Raw genomic sequence first — 21,212 nt, 5'->3', positions numbered from 1 at the left:
GCTTGGGCATTGTAGGAGCAGCTAAGAAGAGGGCCATTGCATCCGCAAGTAAAGCCTCAGAGAAAGCCACATGGTGGCTTTGGATTAAAAGGGGTGATCCGTGGACTGCTACTGGGACACAAGTCGGGGCTTGATCAACCCCGGCTGGGTCACCTGGGTGAGGGTGTATGATGTTGCGAGACCCGAAACACCCGAGGACCCCAGGATACATCACTGAGGATGCGTCCCAGTGCATCCATGAGGTGTTTCTAGCATATTGAAAAAGAAAAAGCTAGCATTTAGTCAAAATAACCTTCAGGAATTATATAGTATCCAAAAGGAGATTAAACGTGAAATTAAAAGGGCTAAATGGGACTGCAAACTTAAAGTGGAACACAAATTGAGGAATAACCTCCTAGGCTCTGCATGGGATAGTGTCAAAATAATGGTGGGTCTAAATGACAAAACAAAGAAAAAGGTGGCACTGAAAGGCTACACCTCAGATATATCCCTGGCCCAAGAACTAAACCAAGTTTACTCAATATTTGACAAACATGATTTTAACAACGAAATTACTGTCCAAAAACAGTCTTTACTGTCCCTGTCTCAATCAGCTCTCTGTTTTTCGGCGCAAAGTGTGGTGAATATTTTAAAATACTGGAAAGCCAAATCAAGTCCAGGCCCAGATAATATTGGCAGTTGTGTTCTTTCTTGTTGTGCAGAACAATTAGGCCCAATTTTTAATTATATTTTTAATCAATCCATGTGCCAACAGGAGGTCCCTGACCTATGGAAACAGTCAACTAATAGTCCCTGTTGCAAAGAATAGCTACCCTAAGGCTTTAAATGACTACAGACCTATAGCCCTTACGTCACTTGTGATGAAGTCCTTTGAAAAGCTGATCAAAAGAGAACTGACATTTAGAACAAACGGCTTTCTCTACCCACTACAGTTTGCATACAGACTCAATAGAGGGGTTCAGGATGCAACTGTAACAGTACTTAACCTCATGCTTAAACATCTTGAGGGCAATAAAAATCATGCCAGATTACTGTTTGTGGACTTTTCGTCAGCCTTTAACACCATCCAGCCCCACCTGCTGGTTGAGAAGCTCTTGCATCAGTTCCAACTGGAGGCCAACCTTGTGGGCTGGATACTAGACTTCCTCACTAATAGATATCAGCAAGTGAGAGTCAATGGTCATCTTTCTGACTTGGCCTTCGTATCAACTGGCTCTCCACAGGGGTGTGTTCTCTCCCCCCTCCTCTTCATTTTGTACACCAATGACTGTCGCTCTGTTTGATGACCAACACATTGTGAAGTTCGCTGATGATATGGTTATTGTTAGCCTACTGAATAATGAGGAAACTTCACATGGTCCGGTCATTGACCATTTTATAATGTGGTGTCAGGAAGCCTTCCTGGAACTGAATGTCTCAAAGACTAAGGACATGTGTATAGACTTTAGGCAAAATGTCACTAACACTGAAAAGACTAGTATAAATGGTCAGGAAATAGAGGTTGTTAAAGAGTACAAATATTTAGGATCTATTATTGATGACAAGCTGTGTTTTGAGCCAAGTACCAGTGTGCTTTGTAAGAAAGGCCAGCAGCGCCTGTACTGCCTTAGAAAGCTAGCTAAGTTTAATGTGGACAAGACCCTGATGACCCTTTTCTATAGGTCCTTTGTTGAGTCAGTGGTTACCTTCTCCTTAATCTGTTGGTATGGGTTTATCACTGTAAAACAAAAAAATTCTCTTTCAAAGATAATTAATGTGAGTAGCCGTATTATAGGTTCTAAGCAGAAAGGCCTAGAGGAACTTTACCAGAAGCAGATGCTAAAAAAGGGTTGAATCTATTTTGTCAAATAATTCTCATCCCTTACAGGCCGAATTCCAGATGTTGCCATCTGGATCACGCTTCAAACTTCCACAATTCAAAACCAACAGATATAAACACTCTTTTGTACCTATAGCCACTTTACTCCTAAATTCCATGAAGAACCATACTGAACCACACATGCCCCCCTCCTCCCACTCATACTTTTGGATTCTTTTGTTTTTATTATTATTTATTGATTGTTTAGTGTTTTTAGTGTACGTGTGTGTGTGATTGTGTGTGTGTGTGTGAGCTGTATACTATCTACTGCACAACAAATTGCCCCATTGGGGACAATAAAGTGATTCTGAACCTTGAACCTTAAACCCGTCCTCGTGCTCTAGTGAACTGTAGATCTGACTCCAGATCAGGGCAGGTGGTAAATGCTGTACCTGTCACTGCAGTGTGTCTGCTGTTTGCATAAATGACATTCTTCTGTATTCCTTTGAGGGCATGTTATGTTATTTATCTACAGTTCTGTGCAAAAGTAATTTTTTCAGGCAAACTTTGTGATAGATTTCTATTTTATGACTTCTACATTATCGAGTGAAAACACTGCAAAAACATTTTAGAGTTCCAAACGCTCACTTTTTTCCAGCACAAAATCAAATGTTACAGAAAAAGCAATTGTGGCAGTGGGGGCGTGGTCAAGCGTCGGTCTGTGACCGACGTGTAGTCAGGGAAGGTAAGTGGCAGAATCACTACACCTGATGTGAATTAACCTGTGTTTGTGTGTCTTCCCAGCAACCATGCCCTATATAAGGAGAGAGAGAGCAGAGGAAGTGAGCTCTCTCCCGCACCAGATGACTTGTGTGTGTGTATGCGTGTGGTTGGAAGAGTGTACATTGCTACTGAAAAGTGCAAATAAAAAGAGTTTTTGGAACTCAGTTCTGGCCTGCCGTACTTCTGTGCTCCACCCACCCGCTCTGACTTCTACAGTGGTGCCGAAACCTGGGACCGAGCACAGAGGAGAACAGCCCCATGGAGTCCTTCCCCGTCGCAGACCTGATCCATGCCCTCACCACGGCCCAACAGAGCCAGCACCAGGCGCTGCTCGCCCTCCGAAAGGAGCAAGAACAATGGTCCGAGGCCCTGGTGCTGGCGCAACAGGAAGATTGTCAGGCGTTCTGGCACCTCCTTGCGTCGGCGGGGTCCACCATCTCCACCGCTGCGGGCCCACTCCACCTCACCCTAACGAAGATGGGCCCGCACAACGACCCCGAGGCCTTCCTCACGCTATTTGAACAAGCAGCAGGGGCCTCGGGGTGGCCGGTGGAACAGCGCGCCTCCTCCCCCTGCTAACAGGCGAGGCGCAGCTGGCCACGCTACAGCTCCCCACCAACAGCCAGCTGGTCTACGCGGACCTGCGCCAGGCCATCCTCCAGCGTGTGGGGCGCACCCCCGAACAACATCGTCAGCGCTTCCGTGCTCTGCGCCTAGAGGAGGTCGGCCGCCCGTTCGCATTTGGCCAGCAAACTCTGGGACGCCTGCAGGCGGTGGCTGAGGGCTGACAACCGCGACGCCGAGGGAGTCGTCGACCTGGTGGCACTGGAGCAGTTCATCGCGCAACTTCCCAAAGGAACGGCGGAGTGGGTCCAGTGCCATCGCCCGACATCGCTGGATCAGGCCATCGAGTTGGTGGAGGATCATTTGGTGGCTGTTCCCACGGCAGGATCACAGATCCCCTCTTTGCTTCTCTCCTCTCTCTCTCTCCCCCTCCCCTACTGTGTCTCGTCCTTGCCCCGTTCCCCCACCGCGGAGGCGGGGGCTGGCTCCCTCACAGCTGGTCTGCCGCACCTGCGGTGTCCTCCCATTTCCCACTTCCGTGTCTGTCTCCCCCCCCCACCCTCAGGTGAGTGAGCCCCAGAGTACCGGTGTAGAGAGAAAGCCCAGGCCGGTTTGCTGGCTTTGTGGGGAGCCGGGGCATATCCAGCATCAATGCTTGGCAAAGGAGGTGGGCGCGGTGGTCCGGATCCCCGACACACCAGGAGCCTCCCTCGATCGGGCCGGAGCGTATTGCATACCGGTGAGTATCCAAGGGGATACATATCAGGCTTTGGTGGACTCTGGCTGTAATCAGACTTCAATCCACCAAAGCCTCGTGCAAGATGAGGCATTGGGGGGAGCACAGGGGGTGAAGGTGTTGTGTGTGCACGGGCATGTTCACAGCTACCCTTTAGTGTCGGTCCCCATTCTTTTCAGAGGGGAAAAATTTAGAGTAAAGGCAGCGGTTAATCCTCGCCTCACCCACTCGATAATTTTGGGGACTGATTGGCCGGGATTCGGGGAGTTAATGAGTCATTTAGTAAAGAGTGGGTCCTGCCGTATTTCAGCAAGGGGAGGTCCCGGTGTCGCATTGGCGGGAGCAGCTGTCACAGAGCCGTCTACGTCATCTCCGCGTCAGAGTGAGGAGCCACCGGCTCCTCCTCCCTCTCTCGGGGAATCCCTCGCAGATTTTCCGTTAGAGCAGTTGCGAGACGAGACTCTGCGGCATGCGTTTGACCAAGTGAGAGTAATCAATGGTCAAACGCTCCAGCCAAACGCCACCCCGTCCTTCGCCTATTTTTCTATTATGAAGGATAGATTATACCGAGTGACGGAGGACACTCAGACTAAAGAACAAATCACGCAGCTCTTGATTCCAAAAAGCCACCGGGAATTGGTATTCCAGGCGGCTCACTTTAATCCCATGGCTGGACACTTAGGGCAGGATAAAACACTAGCCTGAATAATGGCCCGGTTCTATTGGCCAGGGATTCGCGGCGATGTCCATAGGTGGTGTACGGCGTGCTGCGAATGCCAGTGAGTAAATCCAGCGGCCATTCCAAAAGTGCCTTTGTGCCCTCTCCCATTAATCGAGACCTCATTCAAAAGAATTGGGATGGATCTCGTTGGGCCATTAGATCGGTCAACATGAGGGTACCGCTTTATATTAGTTCTAGTGGACTATGCAACGCGATACCCGGAAGCAGTGCCTCTTCGCAAGATCTCAGCACGCATTATTGCGGAAGCGCTCTTCCGTGTTATCTCCCGAGTTGGAATCCCCAAAGAGATTCTGACTGATCAAGGCACCTCGTTTATGTCACGAACACTGAACGAACTTTATGGGTTATTAGGTATTAAGCCGATCCGCACCAGCGTTTATCACCCACAAACGGATGGTTTAGTCGAACGATTCAATCGCACCCTCAAAAATATAATTGAGAAATTCGTAAGCGAGGACACACATAATTGGGATAAATGGCTCAAACCCTTGTTGTTTGCAGTGCGAGAGGTCCCACAAGCCTCCACGGGGTTCTCCCCGTTCGAATTGTTGTATGGGCATAAGCCATGTGGCATTTTAGACGTGCTGCAAGAAAATTGGGAGGAGGGACCTTCACCAAGTAAAAATTAAATTCAATATGTTATTGACCTGTGCGCAAAACTCCACACACTCACACACTTAACCCAGGAGAATTTGCGGCAGGCCCAAGAATGGCAAACCTGCCTGTACGACAAGGGTACGTGCCTTAGGGAGTTCGCACCGGGAGATAAAGTACTCGTACTGTTGCCCACATCGAGCTCCAAATTGGTCGCCAAGTGGCAAGGACCCTTTGAGGTCACACGGCGAGTCGGGGACGTCGACTACGAGGTGAGGCGAACGGACAGGGGGGGTGTGCTACAGATTTACCACCTCAATCTGCTCAAACTCTGGAACGAGGAGGTCCCCAAGGTGTTGGTGTCAGTGGTTCTGGAGAAGGCGGAGCTGGGGCCGGAGGTTCAAAAGGGAGCATTAGCATCGCGTACCTATCCGGTCCCCTGTGGAGACCACCTCTCCCCGACACAACTCGTGGAGGTTGCCCAATTGCAGACCGAATTTTCGGACGTGTCCTCACCCCTGCCCGGCCGCACCGACCTCATAGAGCACCACATTGAGATGCCCCCGGGGATGGTAGTGCATAGCCGCCCTTACAGGCTACCCGAACACAAGAAAAATGTGGTTCGGGAAGAACTCGAGGCCATGCTCAAAATGGGCATCGTCAAGGAGTCCCACAGCGACTGGAGCAGCCCAGTGGTCTTGGTACCCAAGGCTGACGGGTCGGTCTGGTTCTGTGTAGACTATAGAAAAGTCAACGCGGTGTCTAAATTTGACGCGTACCCAATGCCTCGTATTGATGAGTTGCTCGATCGACTAGGCACGGCTTGCTTTTACTCGACACAGGATTTGACAAAGGGTTATTGGCAGATCCCCTTGACTCCATTATCCCGAGAAAAAACGGCCTTTTCCACACCGTTCGGCTTACACCAGTTTGTCACACTTCCTTTTGGGCTGTTTGGGGTGCCCGCTACGTTTCAGCGGCTGATGGATAGGGTCCTCTGCCCCCACGCCACCTATGCGGCTGCATACCTTGACGACATCATTATTTATAGTAATGACTGGCCGCGGCACCTACAACACCTGAGGGCCGTCCTTAGGTCGCTGAGGCGGGCGGGTCTCACAGCCAACCCAAAGAAGTGTGCGATTAGGCGGGTGGAAGTACTGTATCTGGGCTTCCACTTGGGCAATGGGCAGGTGCATCCCCAAATTAACAAGACGGCAGAGATTGCAGCCTGCCCGAGGCCCAAGACCAAAAAGGGGCTGAGACAGTTCCTGGGGCTGGCTGGCTATTATCGTAGGTTTATACCTAATTATTCGGATGTCACCAGCCCGCTGACTGATCTCACTAAAAATGGGGCAACAGATCCGGTCCAGTGGACGGAGCAATGCCAGCGGGCTTTTTCTGATGTAAAGGCTGCACTGTGTGGGGGGCCACTGTTACATTCCCCTGACTTTTCTCTCCCTTTTTTTTCTCCAAGGAGGTGGAGGGGGAGGATCGCCCAGTGCTGTACATAAATCGAAAGCTGTCAGTGCGTGAGGGGCGCTACAGCACCATAGAGAAGGAGTGCTTGGCCATCAAGTGGGTGGTCCTCACCCTCCGTTACTACCTGCTGGGACGCCCTTTCACCCTCTGTTTGGACCACGTGCCCCTCCAGTGGCTCCACCGCATGAAGGATGCCAACGTGCGGATCACCCGTTGGTATCTGGCACTCCAACCCTTTAACTTCAAGGTGGTCCACAGGCCGGGGGCGCAGATGGTCGTGGCGGACTTCCTCTTCCGTCAAGGGCGGGGGAGTCGGCTGTGGGCCGGACGGCTGCCTGGCCTGAGTTGGGCGGTGGGGGTATGTGGCAGTGTGGGCGTGGTCAAGCGTCGGTCTGTGACCGGAGGGTGGAGTCAGGGAAGGTAAGTGGCAGAATCACTACACCTGATGTGAATTAACCTGTGTTTGTGTGTCTTCCCAGCAACCACGCCCTACCGGTATATAAGGAGAGAGAGAGCAGAGGAAGTGAGCTCTCTCCCGCACCAGATGACTTGTGTGTGTGTGTGTGTGTGTGTGTGTGGCTGGGAACGTGTACGTTGCTACTGAAAAGTGCAAATAAAAAGAGTTTTTGGAACTCCGTTCTGGCCTGCCGTACTTCTGTGCTCCACCCACCCGCTCTGACTTCTACAACAATGTTTGTAAGTGTCTGAGCATTCTGTAAGATGCTCAGTAAAACCTACAGATCATTTCCGCATAAAACTGCACTCACTGGACCTGAGACTACGATCGAAATTTTTGAAATTTCATCTCACACTAAATATTGACTTCTTATATTTATTACGGCTTACTGATTACTGTTTATATTAATTTTTTTCATATCGAAACATTTCATTTCATTATTTTTAGGCCATATCTGGTCAACAGTGTTTCTTTACATGTGCCTAAGACTTTTGCATAGAACTGTGTGTAAAGATTTAATATTTAACAGTTATTCCATGAAATCCAGTTGTACATGAGCTGATAGGCGATGAGGCGCGTAGCACCGAGTTGTCTATAATCCATGTATGATGAGATTGAGTGGAATAACTGTTTTATTCTATCCACATTCACTGGATTTGGAGAAACGGAGCATTTTTATTTTTATTTTTTGCAAGTCTGATAAAATCTTTCTACAAAATCTCATCTCATTATCTCAAGCTGTTTTATCCTGTTCTACAGGGTCGCAGGCAAGCTGGAGCCTATCCCAGCTGACTACAAGCAAAAGGCGGGGTACACCCTGGACAAGTCGCCAGGTCATCACAGGGCTGACACACACAACCATTCACACCTACGGTCAATTTAGAGTCACCAGTTAACCTAACCTGCATGTCTTTGGACTGTGGGGGAAACCGGAGCACCCGGAGGAAACCCACACGGACAGAACATGCAAACTCCACACAGAAAGGCCCTCGCCGGCCACAGGGCTCGAACCTGGACCTTCTTGCTGTGAGGCGACAGCACTAACCACTACACCACCGTGCCACCCACTTTTGAGCAAGTTAAAAAAAATTCAACAAATTTTAATGCTTAAAAATGAAGAATGTAAACAAACCGGCGAAATGACAGGAGCAATTTGTAAAAAATGTGATGATAATAATTCTTGAAAAAAAAACCATTCTTACCATTAAATACTTTCATATTTTGTTGCTTTTTTGTCTTTTGGGGGTTTTGTTTTCAAGTAGTTTTTATTTCATCCTCGGTTGGTTCAGTAACACATTCCGCCATTTTGGTTTTCTCTACTCACCGTATGTGAGCTGATAGCTGAATAGTAGAGTAGCCAATCAGAGTGCGCGATTGCTCGTATCCAGTGAATGTGGATATTATACATCTGTAGAATGAGCCAGTGTCTACTTCCTAATAACCTTTTTTGAGACATTTTCGAGATGTTTTACAGAAAGTTCCAGGAGACGCTGCCCGTTCTTCTCGACTCAACAGAAGAAATTGTTTGTTTTTTGCAGTAATGTCATGAGCAACCGAGAACAACAAAGCTCCTCTGTGAAATCTCACTGTGCTGGGTGTAATTCTGTTTTGTGCCCCCGAGTGATCCATGAAGATTTCTGGACTTTTGCGTGACTCTCTTACTGGAGTTAACCTTCTGGCTCCATCTGCCAGTGAATTTAGTGTTTGTGATTTGAGCTTCACCCCTTTGGTCTTTACTTGGCTCTTTTTTATGCTTCTGTACATTTGAGTCAAACAGTTGAATGAATACAATTTCATATTAATGAAAAATATGATAAAAAAATCATATTAATGAAGCGTTATTGGGATCCCCCCCCCTTTTTTTTGCCAATTCCTTTTTCTTCTGATGTGCCCCTCAGGTCACTTGTAGAAATGATGATTTTTATTGACTTACATCTTGAATTTGCTGATGAAAGCATTTTTTGGAATCTTGACCTGGAAATGAACCTCTCTGGACTCGTTGAGTCGGTTCGCCACACGGCTCGTGATGACTGTGATGGCGTAGCGGCTGGTTACTGTCGAGTTGATGTGGAAGCTGTAGATATCGATTTCTCGTTCCTGTGTTGAGGGACAAAAACAGCATGATTTTGGCTTTTTATATTTCAGTTTTCTTTAATGCTTCCAGTATGGATATGCAAAAAAATTATTTATCGGGGATTAAAAATTAAACCGTAACAGTCAGGAATATATTTCCCCTCAGCCTGTGAATGTGATGTTGTATTCAGGGGTCAGTCCAATTTCTTGACAATTTATGGTGTTTTTTTTTTTCTAATCACATAATACTGTAATTATACTCTCACTGGGGGAAGCCATGGCAAAATGGTTAGAGAAGCAGCTTTGGGACCAAAAGGTTGCTGGTTCAATTCCCTGCACCAGCAAGACTGATTCAAGTGCCCTTTAGCAAGATGCCTAACCCCGAACTGCTCTGGCAAGAGTGGTGGCGTACCTGATGATGTGATTATCAGTTTGGGCATTGAACCTGGCCATAACTATCGTTATACTGTGTTGCATTTTTTGGCTCGAGTTAAGCTCCAGACTCTGTGTCCAAAACATACAGAACAATGCAAACAAAAATAACCTCCAGAGTGTGAGTGGACCTTCACCCCGAGGTTACGCAACTGCTTCGACATGTTTTAGTGGGTTTAGTGGTGAGATAATGTCAGGCCGTACGTTGGACTGCGTTTAGTCCCGTTTTAATGATTATTTGATGAGCTCTGTGTTTAAATAAATTTACAATGTTGTGAGAGTTTCAGTACAATGTACCTGAATATCATTTCCACAGAACTGAATGTAAATCTACAACAAAATAAAAGGAGTTGGTGAGATATTTTCAGTTATAGTTTTTATTTAGGACCATTTTTTCCCCTTCCCCTCTCTCTCTCTCTCTCTCTCTCTCTCTCCATGCTGTTTGCACTGTTATTGGAGATGCTTTAATCTCATTGTACATGTGTATAGTGACAATAAAGGTATTCTATTCTATTCTATTATGGCCACAGGGATTCTTAAAAACAAAATTTGAAGAAAAAGTGTGTTGTATTTATGACCAACTACAAACCAGTTTGAGGTTTGATTCTTTGTTTGTGCTGAGTCAGGACATTTCAGAATAAACGTGTAAAATGTCGCCATGAGCAGAGCCACACAGAAACATGGTGAAATAAATAACCTTCAGCTATAAAAGGTATTTAGTTATTCTTTGTTTCACAAAAGCTCCTTCTGATGCTGAACTCTTTCTCGGGCACTTTATTGGATTTATTTCTTCTGCACAGGGTTCATCCAAAGAGATGGTCACTCAGAAGCTTCATCAGCTATCAGACTTCTTTTTATGAGGATTATAACAGAAATAATAACGAAGCGTTCACTAATTCAGACTTGGTAAAAAAAAACACGTCACGGCTTTAATAAAGGATGATTTGAGACAAGTTCTAGACTTCGACTTAAAAGTAATGAAATAAACAAGCAGAAGACTCGTGGAGCTTGGCTCCACTCCTTACCTTCTTGGCTGGCACTGAGGAGACACAGAGAAGTAAAGATCCAAAGACAGCGAGTACGATTGAGGCTCGCTCCATGGTGACCATTAGAGCTCTCTGCTCTGACAAACGCACATTAACTTTTCAACAAACCATGTGGTTCCTGAAATCTCCTGGTGTCTCCACACACTCCGTCCTTGTGACCTTATACTCGGGTTCAAAGACCCAGCACGCTGTTTACTGATGATGAGGGTTAAACGATGCACCAAATCTGTGGAACCTTTCAGATTCTGAATGATGGGAAACGGTTTGATTTCAGAACTGATAATCCTCTCGCTTCTTTATTTAGAAATTGTAATTTTACCTGACCTCGGAAAAAAATGACGCTAAACTCTGAAGGGAACATTAACTGTTGCTCGAATGGACATGGTAATTTTATATGGGAAATTAACGTAGCTAATACAATTATTTCAGAGAACATAATTGGACCAGAACGCTTTGAACTCATTTGTCAAGCAAACTGCATTGTTCAAGAAACCATGACTCTGGGATACAGATTATGATGATTATTCCACAAAATCAAATCGTACATGAGCTGACAGCGGCTATAATCCGCGTACGATGAGATTGAGTGGAATAACTGTTTTATTCTATCCACCTTCACTGGATTTTGAGAAAATGCAGAGCGCTTTTATTTTTTATTTTTTTGCAAATTCGATAAATAAAAACTTTACACAAAGTGTCCAACAAAATATTTCCGCTTACAATGTAAACAAACCGGCAAAATGACCGGAGCAATTTGTGAAAAATGTGATAATAATAATTCTTGAAAAATAAATTGAAAAAAGATATGTTCTTAACATCAAATACTTTTATTCCACATTTTGTTGTTGTTTTTTTTGTATATTTGGGGGTTTTGTTTTCGATTAGAGTTTTTATTTCATCCTCGGTTGGTTCAGCAACACGCTCCACCATTTTGTTTTTCTCTACTCACGGGATATGAGCTGATATCCTAGTAGTAGAGTAACCAATCAGAGCGCATAGATGCTCATATCCAGTGAATGTGGATAGAATAATGTACACTATTGTATATTATTGTACATTATTGTACATTAATATATTGTTAAATTTGTATTAATTAATTGTTAATTTAAATGGGGGAAGACTTAGAACAAGCCTTTGTGCTTTTTTCTTCCCCCAGCACGTTTTCTGTTTTTGTTCCATTTATGTTTATCTTGGAAATTTCTTTTATCAAGTGCAAATAAATAAAATAAATAAATAATGTACACTGTATGGTCAAAGGTTTGTGGACACCTGACCATCGCATCCATGTGTGCTTGTGGAATAATAACCGCACATGCGCGCACACACACACACACACACGTTACAGCATTATTGTGTCTGTTGCACCACTACATTACTCGAGATAATATTTTCTGAAAAGGCACACTTTAAACTGATGATGTCACATGACCCCTATACTCAGATCTCTCCACTGGCTTCCTGTTGCATTTAAGATCCAAGGTGATTGGTGATTGTCACTGGAATTGACGAGAGAGAGAGAGAGAGAGAGACACCCCTCCCTCCCTGAGAGAACAGGCCAGTTTTGCTCTCTTCAGCTCCAGGTCACAGATGGATGTGGCATCACAAGCGATCTCCAGATGAGATGGTGAACACTTCTCTGTTGCGCCACTCAGGAGCTCCAGTCTTCACTGTTTTCAGTATTTTGACGACTTCCATGTTCTGAAATGAGGAAGCACATCTCAAACATCCCAGATGTGCTTCATGTTCACGCAGTGTTTCTGACAGACTATAACACTGATTTGATTCTCAGGCTGTTCCTGCCTCCTGTGTTATTGTCGTGTCCGGTGTAGTGCAGTGTAATACTTTCTCCTGTCATCGGTGGACTGGTTGTGAATTTCTTGTTCTGTTTTTCTTTCATTGTTTGTTGCACAGTGGCCAAGCAGGTCGAGTCAGCTTTTGGGATAAAGATATAATGATATAAAGGATGTGTTCTGGCTGCAGGTACGAGCTATTTTTTTTTCCGGCAGATTAATTAGCTTAAATGAATCTCTCTCTCTCTCGCCAGACAAACTTTTGATGGTGAGGAGACAGTGACAGAACGGAGGAAAATATGATTGAGTGCATCATGAGACTGTTGTCCAACTCCAGTGCTGTGACATGCAGTCACCTCGCGTTTATATTCTTCTCCAAGCGTCAATGAAGATGTGAGCCAGACTCCTGACAGCTTTAGGTCGGATGAAACGAACTCAGATCAGAGATTTTTTTCATCCTTTTGAACTTCTTCTTTCATACTTCTGTATTGTTCTGTGTTGCACCACAGTCACAGATAAATAATTCAGTTGAATTCATGTCCACAGATTGAACAACAATCGAAAGTTCCCTGTATTCACTTCTGCAATTGTGTTCGCTGGCGACAGTAAAAGGTGTTGAGAACCAGAGAACTTTTCTGGATGAAGGTTAGAACAAGAGTCTCATTGTATTTGGATGTCATGGGTGATGTGATGGAATGGTGTTTTCCAGAAGTGACTTTACAGAAAATCGTTCTTCATCGATATGAAAAGTCACGCTCGACTTGCTTCTTTGAACATTGTTTTGGTCCTGAACTGAGGGACAGTGTCAGTGATGTCAACCATCAAGTCACAGATACCCCTTTTCCACCAAATCAGTTCCAGCGCTGGTTCCGGATTTGGTTCACCAGTAAACAGCACCTCCTTGTGGTAAACCCAGTCAATAGCTCCTGTTGACTTCCCCAGTGCTTCTTGCTTGTTCAGTTCATGTTCAGTCGTTTTGTCGCTTGTGCTCTGCATTTTCCCACAACATTGTGTTGTGATCTAAATCTTTTGCATCCTGTCTTGATGAGCCTCAGAGATGAGCCTCGCTTGTATGTTTTATTTGTTTAATGTCGGCAAGTATGTTTTGGTGCATATTTTACAAAGCATAGGTGCTAAAGAAGGCAACTGGACTTGCTTGAAACTCTTGAAGACATTTCACCTCTCATCCAAAAGGCTTCTTCAGTTCAGTTCAGGATGAGAGGTACACGTAAAATGTCTTCAAGAATTTTGAGCAAGTCTAGTTGCCTTCTTTTGCACCTCTGGCTTATGATGATTTGGATGACTGAGAACCTTCACGGACATGTATATTTTAAAATTTTTGTGTATTTGATATTAGCTACAGGTACAGCAGTTATCACCGTGAGTTGGCCTTGTGGTTAGCGTGTCCACCTCTCGACCGGGAGATTGTGAGTTCTACTTGTGGTTGGGTCATAGCAAAGACAATCATAAAAATGGTACCTACTGCCATCTGGCAAGGCACGCTGCAATGCAAATGTGAGTGGGGAGTCAAACTCTCATAGTTACTAGAGGACCCGCCCCCCCGCTGTGACCCTAGCTGTATAATAGGTGAGAGGCTGAGGGCTATAGAAATGGAGATTGGTGCCTCACCCGTGTGCCTCAAGGAGCTGGCTAGTACTGGGAGAGGAGACTGTCTGGGAAGACCGGAGATTGTCTGGGAAGACCAGATCCTGGTGTGGGAGGGACTTTAACTTCGACATCAGTTACCTCTGAGTCATCTGCAGGATTAAACTCGCCATCTTTGTCCGAGACAAAAACTTTACCTACAGCTTCTACATTATTATTTACAGTTTAAAAGGAGACACAGAACAAGTGATTGTGATTGATCTGTCCATTCAAATGGAGACGGTTGAGGTGTTCACAGTGCATTGTTTTCAAGTCGTCAGATTCTTTGAAATGCCATCTACAGATGTGTGCTGCTGCCTCTTAAAACGCTCACCCCATCTTAGCGAATAGCACGAAGCTGTTTCTTTCTCACAAGCCCATCGGTAGGAAGCGAGTGAAAGCTGAAGTATGGCTGTTTGCAACCTTTTATGCATTTATGGGCACTCTCAAAGTGGATTTGCTGCCATTGTTCAATAAATGAGCTGAAGTTTTGAAATGCTATGACATACACTTCCACTTCTGGACACACCAGTGTGCCCAGTTCACCGCAACCAGAAGGGGTTTCTGCTGGTAGGACAAACAAGGATATATTCACATTCAAGAGTGTGTTGTAGCTGTGTGATTGGATGATGATGATGTGACTGATGAAGTTCAGTTATCTACAGTGGTGCTTGAAAGTTTGTGAACCCTTTAGAATTTTCTATATTTCTGCATAAATATGACCTCAAACATCATCAGATTTTCACACAAGTCCTAAAAGTAAATAAAGGGAACCCAGTTAAACAAATGAGACAAAAATATTATACTTGGTCATTTATTTATTGAGGAAAATGATCCAATATTACATATCTGTCAGTGGCAAAAGTATGTGAACCTCTAGGATTAGCAGTTAATTTGAAGGTGAAATTAGAGTCAGGTGTTTTCAAACAATGGGATGACAATCAGGTGTGAGTGGGCACCCTGTTTTATTTCAAGAACAGGGATCTATCAAAGTCTGATCTTCACAAGACATGTTTGTGGAAGTGTATCATGGCACAAACAAAGGAGATTTCTGAGGACCTCAGAAAAAGCGTTGTTGATGCTCATCAGGCTGGAAAAGGTTACAAAACCATCTCTAAAGAGTTTGGACTCCACCAATCCACAGTCAGACAGATTTTGTACAAATGGAGGAAATTCAAGATCATTGTTACTCTCCCCAGGAGTGGTCGACCAACAAAGATCACTCCAAGAGCAAGGCATGTAATAGTCGACGAGGTCACAAAGAACCCCAGGGTGACTTCTAAGCAACTGAAGGCCTCTCTCACATTGGCTAATGTTAATGTTCAATAGTCCACCATCAGGAGAACACTGAATAACAATGGTGTGCATGGCAGGGTTGCAAGGAGAAAGCCACTGCTCTCCAAAAAGAACATTGCTGCTCATCTGCAGTTTGCTAAAGATGTTAAAGATGCTAAAAATGCTAAAAATGTTTTGTGGACGGATGACACCAAAATAGAAATTTTTGGTTTAAATGAGAAGCATTATGTTTGGAGAAAGGAAAACACTGCATTCCAGCATAAAAACCTTATCCCATCTGTGAAACATGGTGGTGGTAGTATCATGGTTTGGGCCTGTTTTGCTGCATCTGGGCTAGGACGGCTTGCCATCCTTGATAGAACAATTAATTCTGAATTATACCAGCGAATTCTAAAGGAAAATGTCAGGACATCTGTCCATGAACTAAATCTCAAGAGAAGGTGGGTCATGCAGCAAGACAACGACCCTAAGCACACAAGTCGTTCTACCAAAGAATGGTTAAAGAAGAATAAAGTTAATGTTTTGGAATAACCAAGTCAAAGTCCTGACCTTAATCCAATCAAAATGTTGTGGAAGGACCTGAAGCGAGCAGTTAATGTCAGGAAACCTACCAACATCCCAGAGTTGAAGCTGTTCTGTATGGAGGAACGGGCTAAAATTCCTCCAAGCCGGTGTGCAGGACTGATCAACAGTTACCGCAAACGTTTAGTTGCAGTTATTGCTGCACAAGGGGGTCACACCAGATACTGAAAGCAAAGGTTCACATACTTTTGCCACTGACAGATATGTAATATTGGATCATTTTCCTCAATAAATAAATGACCAAGTATACTATTTTTGCCTCATTTGTTTAACTGGGTTCTCTTTATCTACTTTTAGGACTTGTGTGAAAATCTGATGATGTTTTAGGTCATATTTATGCAGAAATATAGAAAATTCTAAAGGGTTCACAAACTTTCAAGCACCACTGTATGTATGAAAGAGTAGCGTAAATAAGTGATGAAGCATTACATCACTGGCTCAGACAACAATACTAGATAAAAGAAGAGAGACATTATGTACCATTACATCACCTGTCAGGATCATAAACTTATGAAAAGAAGAAAAACATTACTGGTTAAGAGAACCTTCATTAAGCAGAGAGCGAAATGTGCCAGTGAAGATAAATCTCAAGGATTTCATGAACCAAAACAACCAGTGTTGGAGTTGAGTCACTAAACCTCGAATCTGAGTCCAGTCTCGAGTCCCCAGTGTTCAAGTCTGAAACATTAAAGAAAATTTTGAGTCGAGTCCACTATTGATCTGAGTCAAGTCCGAGAACAGGACTCCAACTGCACCATTTGATGGTGGCTGTTGCTGCCTTTATGGGAAAACATCTCTGCTACTGTGTCGGGCTAACATTACTGCTCAACTGCCCCATTTTAGTTAACAGGCTACAGATAAAAAGTTTGTTCATCGCTCAGCAAGCCCCATCCACGATCAACAGAGCAAATAACATGAGAGAGTGTTAACACGAGCTAGTTCATCACTCAGCAACAAGCTCCACTATCAACAGGGTAATGAACATAGCATGTCACTTCCTTCTCTGGTTGGAGTCTTACCAAATGATGATTGAACTTTGAGGTTGTCCCTGTCATCTCCTCGATAGTTCTTCAACATATGGAACACATCACAGTGCATTTTTTCCCACTGCACGAGAAGTCTGTATAAGCAAAGCGGAAATGAATGGAAGAGAGTCCAGGTGCTAAACTGGCCTGCCTGTAATCAGGTTTCAGAGCAATACACTGCCATCCAGACAAAATATTTTGCAGGGAAGGCCTTCTTATTTCAGCAAGACAATGCCAAACCGCTTTCTACACATATTAAAACTGCATGACTCTGTAGTAAAAGAGTCCAGGTGCTAAACTGGCCTGCCTGCAGTTCAGACCTGTCTCCCATTTTAAACATTTGTTGAATTATGAAGTGTAAAATACAACAAAGGAGACCCCGAACTGTTGAGCAACTGAAATTGTATATCAGGCAAGATTGGGACAACATTTCTCTTTCAAAACTACAGCAACTGGTCTCCTCAGTTCCCAAACGTTTGTATAGTGTTGCTAAAAGTAGAGTTGATGCAACACAGTGGTAAACATGCCCCTGTCCCAACTTTTTGAAACCTGTTACTGGAATCCATTTCAAAATATATTTCAAAAAACAATAATATTTTGCAGCTTCAACATTTGATATGTTGTGTTTATACTGTTTTCACTAGTTTCCAGGAGTTTCAAATCATCTCATTCTGTTTTTATTTGTGTTTATTTCAATCCCAGCATTATTGGAATTGGGGTTGTATTTTTTTTTCTGTACTGGTCTTGCACTCGTCTCACACTGTGTGTAGTTCTTGTGTCATACACTTGTATTGTGTGTGTTGCACCAGGGTCATGGATCAACAACGTTTCATGGTATTTAAGTTCACAGAGAGACTGACAACGCAATTGTGTTCCTTCACTTGGAACTTTACAGTCAAAATCCAAAGAACACTTTGGCCATGTTGCAGCTGGGGCAAGAATTTTATTGTATTTCGATATAATTGTGATTTAGCAGGATATACCAGCATTCAGCTTCAAATAAGATTCACACAGTAAGCGCAGAACTCTACAGCGTTGAGATGGTGAAGTCAGAAAGCTCCCCCTGCAGGGCAGACTGGAATGGTACAAGCCAACAGTCCACACTCGGGGCTGCAGGAAATCTGTAGTCGATGGCAGAGCTCCTGGAATCAAGCAGAAACATGTCTTTTTAAGAGCATCCATGAAAGTGACTCAAACAATGCATTAAAACAGTTCCATTTCCTTACTGAGATGCCTCAACTTCCTGGTCCTTGATTTTGAGCTTTGATCCTGGTAACTTCTCATACTGAAGATCAGTTTTTCCTTGAATATCAAAAGATCCTGAGTCAGTATCAGTACTGTTAGTGCTGCTTTAGGTTTGCTTTTCCATTATGGGTAATTATTTTACTGACTCGAAGAAACCATGAACATCTTTACACCTTTAACTTCACGTAAAAACAAGCTCTATGACTGGACATGATGGTGCAATTTGGTTCCAATCTCCTCCTGCTCTTCCAGTTAGCTATCCAGCCTCCAGTGAGCCAGTTAACTCGCTCACATCTGTCACAATCTGACATAAGTCGGACTGTCTGTTTTGAATGAAAACTAGAATAATTTAAAAGGGAAACTTTTGTGCCGTCTCTTACCCAGAATGCCTTGAACGTTTGCATTATTTGCTTGTTGATGAGCAACAGGCCACAGAAACACGACTCCGTCCTTCTTATGAAGGAGGACAACAACACGCACGCTTCCCAAGGTGACGTCTAATTCATTGCTCCTTTGAAATATTGCCACTCTGTGGAAAGACAAGATGATGAGTTTGTTGAAGATGCCATGTCTAGTACAGTCACGTGAAAAAAAAGGTGCATCACATGGACATTGGAGACGTTTCTCAACATATTTAAACAAGCAAACTTTTCACTCTTTTCCTACAGTACCTGTAGATAAAGGTGATGAACAAAACAAGGAAAATGAGCTCTTTCAATCATTTATTCAACAAAAAACATCAATAGATGTAATATTCTTCTGTGGAAAAGTAATTACACCCTTAATTTCAGAAGCTAGTATTGCCCCTTGAACAGAAATAACTTCTTGGAAGCCATGGCCTAATGGTTAGAGAAGCAGCTTTGGGACCAAAAGGTCGCTGGTTTGATTCCTTGGACCAGCAGGAATCACTGTTGTAGTCGATTCACTAAACCTCGAGTCTGAGTCCAGTCTCAAGTCCCCAGTGGTCAAGTCCAAGCCATTAAAAAATTGAGTCGAGTCTGAAAACAAGACTCCAACCGCACCATTAACATTAGTTTGTTCCTGAACATGACATATGAACAGGTGAATGTGCTTCTCTTTCTCAGGGAGTGTGAAGTATTCTGTCAGAGATGGTTGGGAGACTGATGTAAGTGCAGAAGGTGTGTTTATTAATACAGGTGAAGACGATAAACAATCCAGAACGCACAAACAGGCTACTGTAGACTCGGCAGAATCAAAGACGAGAAACAGGAAATCAGGGATCAGGAAACCAAACAAGGAAATAACACTCGGTAATGTGTCAGCAGCGCAATTCAATACTTCGCACAGTAAGTGTGTCTTCACAGTTTTTATATCGACGTGCTGATTGCGCCTTAATCCTGTGCAGATGTGAGTCGTTTATGGTGCATGTGAGACTCCGCTTGGTGTGTGCACTGTCCGGAGTGTGCCCTAGAGTCTATCTGATACACGTGCCAAGGCGCGCAGGTGTGACACTTCTACAAGAGATTAGTACAAAAATTAATGTAGATATAAATATCTTATGCCAAATTATTATGGCATGTTACAAAAAATAAAGAAAAAATCAGAGTCTTCATCTCCAATTTACGAGTCTGAATGTGGTTAATGTTCAAGATTCAAGATTCTTTTTATTCGTCCCGAGGGAAATTTGTCTTGGACATACACATAGCTGCCGCATAACACACAACACCTGATGCCACAAAACCCCCCACAAAAAACAAAGTGCCATTGTAGAGATGCATAAAGTGCGTACTTAAAGTGCATACCTAGTGCGGCTCCATACATACATACATACATACATACATACATACATACGGTAGCATTACAAGACTGGTAGTTTGTTAACGACATGAGTTCAATAAGTTCACAGACATTGGAATAAAAGAGAACTTATACCTGTTCAAAAACCTTTTTTTGTTTTAAACTGGAACTCTATATCGCCTGCCAGAGGGTAGCAGCTCATACTCTGGGTTCAAAACATGTGATGGGTCCTCAATTATTTTCCTGGCCTGCCTGAGTACAGATTCTTCATATATTGCTTGGAGGGTGGGGTGATCCCTCACCCCCACTACTTTCAGTGCAGAGCGGATCAGTCTGTTGATTTGGGACTTTACTCTTACTGTTAGATTTCCAAACCAAACAGTGATTGCACAGCGTAGTACACTCTCAACAACAGCACGATAAAAAAGTAACATTATCCTCTGTTGAACACCAAACACCCTGAGTCTACGTAAAAAGTGTAGTCTCTGCTGGATCCTAGTACACACATCATTAACATGAACATTCCAGGACAGATTGTTATCAAAGTAAACACCCAAATATTTGTAAGAGTCAACCTGAGCAATATTGGTATCAAAAATGAGTAATGGAGTGTGGTCTCCTACATGACTGGGGTCAAAGACCATTTCTTCTGTTTTTTTTTCACATTTACAGTGAGGTGGTGCTCCTCACACCACTGCACGAACCTATGTACCTCTTGCTTATAGACAGAGGTGTTTAGATCCCCATCTAACAGACACAAGATGGTGGTGTCATCAGAAAATTTAACAAATGAAACAGTAGGGTGTCTGCTAATGCAATCATTTGTGTATGCTATGAACAAGGGGGGAGAACTCACGCAACCTTGAGGAACTCCCGTACTTATTGTTTTTAACTGAGATATTGTTTGGTTCACTCTGACCTGTTGTGTCCTGTTTGTTAAAAAGGAGTGGTACCACCTGATGATATATGGATTAACAGACATGTGTTGAAGTTTACTAAGAAGGATGTGTGGCTGCACGGTGTTAAATGCAGAGCTGAAATCAACAAACAGTAATCTGGCATAAGCCTTAGGATTTTCAAGATGTTGCAGGATTGAATGTGCTATGGTCAGAATTGCATCATCAGTGCCACGGTTGTCTCTATAGGCAAACTGATATGGATCTAG

The 21,212-nt window shown here is 43.9% G+C and overlaps 2 protein-coding genes across 2 annotated transcripts in view; both read right to left on the bottom strand.

Moving 5' to 3' along the window:
• LOC132874615 (inter-alpha-trypsin inhibitor heavy chain H3-like) overlaps positions 1–10,818 on the bottom strand; it is a 38,277-nt gene extending 27,459 nt beyond the window's left edge. Inside the window, 2 exon segments of the mRNA XM_060910933.1 lie at positions 9,090–9,253; positions 10,687–10,818. Of these exon segments, the coding sequence (XP_060766916.1) occupies positions 9,090–9,253; positions 10,687–10,818 (296 nt within the window).
• A 7,253-nt stretch (positions 10,819–18,071) lies between these two features.
• LOC132874228 (inter-alpha-trypsin inhibitor heavy chain H3-like) overlaps positions 18,072–21,212 on the bottom strand; it is a 38,343-nt gene continuing 35,202 nt past the window's right edge. The window contains 3 exon segments of the mRNA XM_060910216.1: positions 18,072–18,186; positions 18,271–18,346; positions 18,670–18,818. Of these exon segments, the coding sequence (XP_060766199.1) occupies positions 18,072–18,186; positions 18,271–18,346; positions 18,670–18,818 (340 nt within the window).

Source organism: Neoarius graeffei, chromosome 26, assembly GCF_027579695.1.
Source record: "Neoarius graeffei isolate fNeoGra1 chromosome 26, fNeoGra1.pri, whole genome shotgun sequence".
Taxonomy (NCBI): domain Eukaryota; kingdom Metazoa; phylum Chordata; class Actinopteri; order Siluriformes; family Ariidae; genus Neoarius; species Neoarius graeffei.
The sequence above is the reverse complement of the archived record's forward strand: the minus strand, read 5'-3'. Positions and strand labels throughout refer to the sequence as shown.